The following is a 5,957-nucleotide window of genomic DNA, read 5'->3' as shown; positions in this document are numbered from 1 at the left end:
CAGCGATGCTGTCCTGGGGACCCTGCTCCAGCCTGGGGAGGGGGAATGAGGCTGCAAAGGGCTCGTGTGAGGGACTGTGCCCTCCAGGGCTTGCCCTCAGCAGCCTGGACCTGCCGCTGTTCCTCCCTTCCCAACTGCTATTGAGTCAAAAGGTACCACGGATCAGCGGCAGGCGGGGAGCGGGACCTCGCGCCGAAGGCGCGGGGGGGGCCACGGGGAGGTTGGGGTCACCCGGGGGTGTCCCGCCGTACCGGGCGTGGGAGGGCAGCGGCGGCCCTTTCCCGAGCCAGCGGCCTGCGGGCTCCCGGGTGGGCGGGGGGGGTCCCGGGGCCGCCGCTCGCCGTGCCTTCTGCCGGGGGCGGCCGGTGCCCGAGGGTCGCCCTGCGAACCGCCGTCCGCCGCGGCAGCCCCGGGAGCGCGGCCAGCAGCCGCGCCGCGTCCCGGGCGGGGCCTCGGGCATCCCGAGCCCGTGCGGCTGCCGGGCGCCGCGGGGGCGCCGGCGGTCCCGGGGCCGGGGGCGGTGCGGAAGCCCCGGAGCTGCCCCACGCTCACCAGGGCAGGATGCGCCACCGGTGCCGGTCTGCTGCCTGGATGGGGTCCGGCTGCTCGGGGGGTCCCCGCACCGGGGCCACTGGCTTGTCCCACGCCAGGTCCCACTGCGGTAGGGCCAAGCGTGCGGGCCCGGGGGGCTCGGTGGCCCCCGGCAGCGGCCGTGCCAGATGCACCGTGCAGGTGCAGCTCCGCTGCTGCGGTTGCGGCCCCGGTTAGAGCCGGCGGGCAGGCATGCTGGCACTGGAGCGCCGCCCGCTCGCACCCATGGGTGGCCTTGTCCCGCCGGGCAGGGGTGGGTGCCGGGTGCTGGGCTGCCCTGTGCCTCCCCGCGGGGCCAAGGGGCGCCGGTGGAGGGGTGGCTCCCCTTGCCCAGAAGGAGCCCGTCCCCGCGGCGTCCCCCAAACAGGTGCTGGCACTGCCAGCGTGTCACCGCGGGGCCACGGCGGCAGCCAGCGGGCACGGCTGCGGGAGCCAAACCCGATGGGGTGGATCGGGCTGGGCTGGCCCCTGGGGCTGTGGGCCCAGCCCCGAGGCTGTGGTGATGGGCGCCATCCTGACCGCCCCCAGGGATCTTTCCAGGACACCATCCGGACCCTCAACACCCTGCAGACCAATGCCAGCGACCTGGAGCAGGTGAAGCGGGAGCGCGGCGACCCCCAGGCCCAGCTGGAAGCCATGCAGGGCTTTTTGGAGCGGACCGGGATGAAGGTGAGGAGGGGGTCCCCCCATCACCACACCCCACCCCACCCCGTCCCAGCAGTGGTGCCGCCATGCTCGGTGCTGGCTGCCTCCTGGGGGTCTTATAGGGTGGGTGACCTCTGGCAGGTCGAGGACCTGGATCGACTGAACATCATCCATGTCACGGGGACGAAGGGCAAGGTGAGGCAGATGGGCAGTGCTGGGGGGCAAGGGGGGGCCTCCAGCCTCTCTGGCTCTGTTTGCCCCAGCATGGGGGGGTTAACGCTGCTGTCTCCCCAGGGCTCAGTGTGCGCCTTCGCTGAGTGCATCCTCCGCAACTACGGGCTGAAGACGGGCTTTTACAGGTGAGTGGGGGGGGGGTCAGGAGGCTTTGGGGGGGCTGGTGGCACTGTGCCCGACTGTGCCCCCCTCTCCTGCTCTGCCCCCCCAGCTCCCCTCACCTGGTGCAGGTGCGTGAGCGGATCCGCATCAATGGGCAGCCCATCAGCAAGGAGCAGTTCAGCAAGTACCTCTGGCTCGTTTACAGCCGCCTGGAGGAGACCAAGGTGGGGCTGGCGGGGGGTGCTCCCTCCCTCGAGGACCCCCCCTGGGCCATGTGCCCCAGTGCTGGTTGGGGATGGCCAGCAGATGTTGACACCCAAAGCCCCCTGGGTGCCAGCCCTAGAGGAGGGTGCCAGCCCTGAACGTGGGTGCCAGCCCTGTGGGTGAGGGTGCCATCTCTAGAGCAGGGTGCCAGCCTTAGAGGACGGCGCCAGCCCTGCAGACAGGGGAGCACCAGGCACATCTGGGGCTCAGCCGCTGCCCTCACGGCCCCGTGGGGTGACAGCCGGACGGCATCAGTGGCAGCAGGAGCCCCCTGCCGCTGGCTGTTGCCTCGTGCTGGGGGACCTTGGGGTGCCCTGGAGGAAGGAGTGTCTTCACGCAGGACCAGGTGGCCTGGGCCTGGCAGGCTGCAGTGTCTGTGCTGTCCCCCATTCCCAGGCAGCACCTGGTGGCTGCCGTGGCCGGGATGCCAGCAGCCATCTCCGCTGCTGCTCTGGCCTTGGCCCCCCCGTGCCCCCCGCCTTGGGGACCAGTTTCAGACACCCCCACGCCAAGATGCTCGCGTTGCACCCTGACGCAGGCATCGCCGGGGGGACGGCAGCCCCCACCGGGCACGTCTGTGCCCCCCGGGACCCGTGTCCTGCCCTGGCTGTGGGGTCCCCTCGCCGCAGCCCCTGGGTGCAGGAGCCAGGGAGCAGAAAGGCTGTGGAATCCCTGGCGGGTTTCAGCACGCAGGAGACACGGTGACACGGTGACGTGCTTTAGGGCCACCAGCACCAGGGGCGGTGGGTGCCCCGGGCGGTGCGGCGGGGGGCAGGGGGCTGCTGCGGCGGGGGCGGGGCTGGCGGCGGGGCGGGGCCGGCGGGGGCGGGGCTGGCGGCGGGGCGGGGCGGGGCTGGCGGGGGCGGGGCTGGCGGCGGCAAGCTCCGCCCGCCCAGGCGCCCCGAGGCAGCCGCCGCCGCCCAGTCCCAGGAGGCCTCGCGGGGCCGCGTTGTTGCGGAAGGGGCTGTGACGCGCGCGGGAGGGGCGGAACGCGGTGCTGTAGCGACGGCCGCGGCAGCCATGGCCAAGCGGTACGACATGGCGGAGTGTCCCTTCTGCGATGAGGTCTCTAAGTACGAGAAGCTCGCCAAGATCGGGCAGGGAACCTTCGGGTGAGTGCCCGGCCCTCCCCGCCGTCGGGCCTGCTGCCCGGGGCCGGCCCCCTCGGCCCCGCGGCCCGCCCGCCCCAGGCCCGGGCGCCCCCCGCTTGGGTCTCCCTTCCTCGGCCAGCGCTCCGGCCGCGGGGGCCGGCCTGGCCCCTCAGCCCTCCTTTCCCCGGCCCGGCGCCCCGCTCTGGCAGAGCAGAGTTCACTCTGGAGACGGGCGGGGCGGGGCGGGGCCCTGCACCTTCGCCCAAAACGTGCAGGTTCGGCCAAAATCCTTGTGGGGCTTCTGGGCTGGGTTGGCTCGGCCGCTGCTGAGGGCCTTTGGTGCGAACGGGATGTGGCTGGGTCGGATGGCGGGTCAGCACAGAGCGGTTGTCTTGTCTTTGTGTCTTGTTTGCTGGTGTTCCCGGTCAGGAGCACCTGGCTGCGTCCCTTCTGCCTTGCGCTGCTCAGTGGTTTCGTTCTGGTTTTACAGGGAAGTTTTCAAAGCCAAACATCGTCAGACAGGCAAGAAAGTAGTGTTACCAAAATCTCGGAATGAAGAACTTATCGACACCAATCGAGTCCTCTCACGATCAACGCACACCAGGTCTCAAAATCAGACTCCATATATAGAACTTATTCATACATATTCATTAAATATTCATGCGTAATCATAATATTTCCCACAAGTCATTAACATATTCTCCTCCTATATCCGATTCCGCGCAGTAGAGCTTAGAAAGGTCTAGAAATGGGTCTGGGGTACGATTTGGGTAGGTGGTATGTATATGAGTCGGTGGTCGCGATCTCCCCCTGCCGGAATTACCTTTTAGTAAAGTTCACGGTTTCTTGGCAGGTAACTACAAGCTGTTCCAGTCGACTCTCCCCAGTTTCCATTCATCTCATATTCTGACATTTCAATACACTTCTACATACAGAAGACTGGTCAAATACAAAGGAACCTTTCAAACCCTAAAGTTATTACCTAAGTTTTAACAATGGTTCTGGCCCATTCTTCTAGCCTTGGTACAGGATGTACAGAGGATCTCATAACAGCTTTTACTATGCAGCTATGTTTCATTTAAAATTTTTCTTATCCTTCTATATTTTAATTTTATTAAATGATTTTATAAAATCAATTAATCAATCAAATGAAGTCAATCAATCTTAACTTATTAACAAATCGATAACATTTCCCCCCTTTGAAAGTGTTGAAAATCATTATTTCAATACTTTCACATTATTCATATATCTTTTGTTTCAACATATTTTGGTGATGGATCATGTCTTGGTAAAATAGTTGGTACTTCTCTCATAATCATACGATTGACTGCAATTCTATTGGTAAACTGTTTCTTCAAACATGCATATACTAGCATGCTCATCAAAAAGACAATTAGTAACAGAAACAAAGTCTTAATTATAGATTGTATCCAAGAGCTCAAATTCCATCCCAGTTTGTTAAAAATTTTCCCAAGCCAATCTTCTGACATATCCTTTTGAATTGTTTCAGTTTCTTTTTCAATTTTTCCCAATAGGTCTATATCATGTTCCACATCCTGAGTGACATTTGGAACGTGGATACAACAGTGGTCCAATTTATCCTTGAGATACCCACATACTCCATGTTCTTTAAGTAGGAGCATATCTAGTGCCATTCTATTTTGTAAAGTCATTCTGGAAGTTGCCTGTAATTGTATATTCAATTCCTTAAACCCTTTTTTTGGTAACGTTTGCTTGTTTTGCCACTTGACCAGTTAACTGATAGAGCCATGCTCTGTTTCTATATGAAGCTATAGGATTTAAAAGTGATTCAAGTGCCCAGCCAATTTTCACTCCTGTAAATGGTTCATTCCAAATATCATCATTTATCTCAGATCTCTTTATTCGTTTCAATTCTAAATTCTCTAAGGATCCTTTAAATGGAGATTTCTTCTAAATTGGACACAATGTTGGCATGCCTAAAGTAATTTGTTTCACCTTACCATCTAATGGTAAGTGTGTTGTCCAGGTTCCATCACTTAATGCCCAAACTAAATGTCCTGGACTTTGAATAGTAGATTTTCTACAACTAAACAAAGTTCCTTTTCTAACTGTAAAACTGCTGGTTAAATTGAGAGTATTCTTAAGACCTCGACAAAAACAACCATATTTTAAAGCAGCGGCCAACGGAGGAATTCTTTGGATTACTAAGTCTGCATTACTGCAATCATACACATTTTCACATTTCCACCACGGCACTATTTTATTTTCCTTCTCTCCCAATAAAGTTGACCTATCATTGACCCAGGGTAATACTGAAAAAAAACTTTTCCATCCCAGGTAAAACACCAAGAAGTTCTTGCCATATACTGAAAATGGGAAAATATGGACATAGACCATATAGAGTCCCATTGTTCTACTAATTGGGTACCTTGGCCAGTTTTGTTACGCTTCCATTTCATGATACTTCTGCTCACATTGGTTTTAAGTTGTTCATCATAAGAACACCATCCTAACTGGGGATTTGGACCCCCAGGAAAAAGAACTAGAGCTATGGCACTAGGTCGGGATCCTGTTATAAAATCATGATTCAATAGTTTTTTACAATCTGTTTCTTTACCTGGTGACTTCCACTGTTTTCTAATAACTTTTACTTGTTCATACCATTGAGTTACTGGCCTTTGTTCACAATAGGTGGTCTCATTTTTATATTCCAGATTGGTCAGATTCATGGTTAAAATTCCCCATGGAATAGATTCACCTACTGCCCTCGGTATTGGCAAACAAGCAGTGATCTGCGTGACATTTTGTAAATTGGCAAATTCTTTAGTCAATCCTACCATCAAATTTTCCTCAGCCATTTGTTTGGGAATTTCAATCACTTGTTCTGTTTCTACTTGTCTTTTGTTCCTGTCCACCAAGCCAGCCCATGATCCCACCAACACTACCGACCAAAATAAAATCCAATATAAAAATCAGACATGTTTCAGTGTCAATTTTAAAATCTCTGGGTCACGATTCACAATCTTCCACGGAGTAGGTGCTTTCTTC

General features: G+C 57.1%; 2 protein-coding genes across 3 annotated transcripts; both read left to right on the top strand.

Annotated features, from left to right (window-relative positions):
- The first annotated feature begins 348 nt into the window (after positions 1 to 348).
- On the top strand, positions 349 to 2,609 carry LOC129736829 (folylpolyglutamate synthase, mitochondrial-like). Of its 2 annotated transcripts, XM_055721063.1 has the most exons (4): positions 357 to 1,260; positions 1,378 to 1,431; positions 1,531 to 1,595; positions 1,682 to 2,609. In XM_055721063.1, exons 1-4 carry the CDS (start codon positions 784 to 786, stop codon positions 1,932 to 1,934), a joined length of 849 nt encoding a protein of 282 aa, XP_055577038.1. In that variant the 5' UTR covers positions 357 to 783; the 3' UTR covers positions 1,935 to 2,609. The 2 variants fall into 2 exon arrangements, with proteins under 2 accessions (XP_055577039.1, XP_055577038.1); XM_055721064.1 differs by lacking the exon at positions 1,378 to 1,431 and having other exon boundaries at positions 349 to 1,260.
- A 101-nt stretch (positions 2,610 to 2,710) lies between these two features.
- Positions 2,711 to 3,610, top strand: LOC129736840 (cyclin-dependent kinase 9-like). Its single transcript, XM_055721094.1, has 2 exons — positions 2,711 to 2,948; positions 3,418 to 3,610. Exons 1-2 carry the CDS (start codon positions 2,857 to 2,859, stop codon positions 3,593 to 3,595), a joined length of 270 nt encoding a protein of 89 aa, XP_055577069.1. The 5' UTR covers positions 2,711 to 2,856; the 3' UTR covers positions 3,596 to 3,610.
- The last annotated feature ends 2,347 nt before the right edge of the window (positions 3,611 to 5,957 follow it).

This window comes from Falco cherrug, chromosome 9 (assembly GCF_023634085.1).
Source record: "Falco cherrug isolate bFalChe1 chromosome 9, bFalChe1.pri, whole genome shotgun sequence".
In the NCBI taxonomy this organism is placed as follows: Eukaryota; Metazoa; Chordata; class Aves; order Falconiformes; family Falconidae; genus Falco; species Falco cherrug.
The sequence above is the reverse complement of the archived record's forward strand: the minus strand, read 5'-3'. Positions and strand labels throughout refer to the sequence as shown.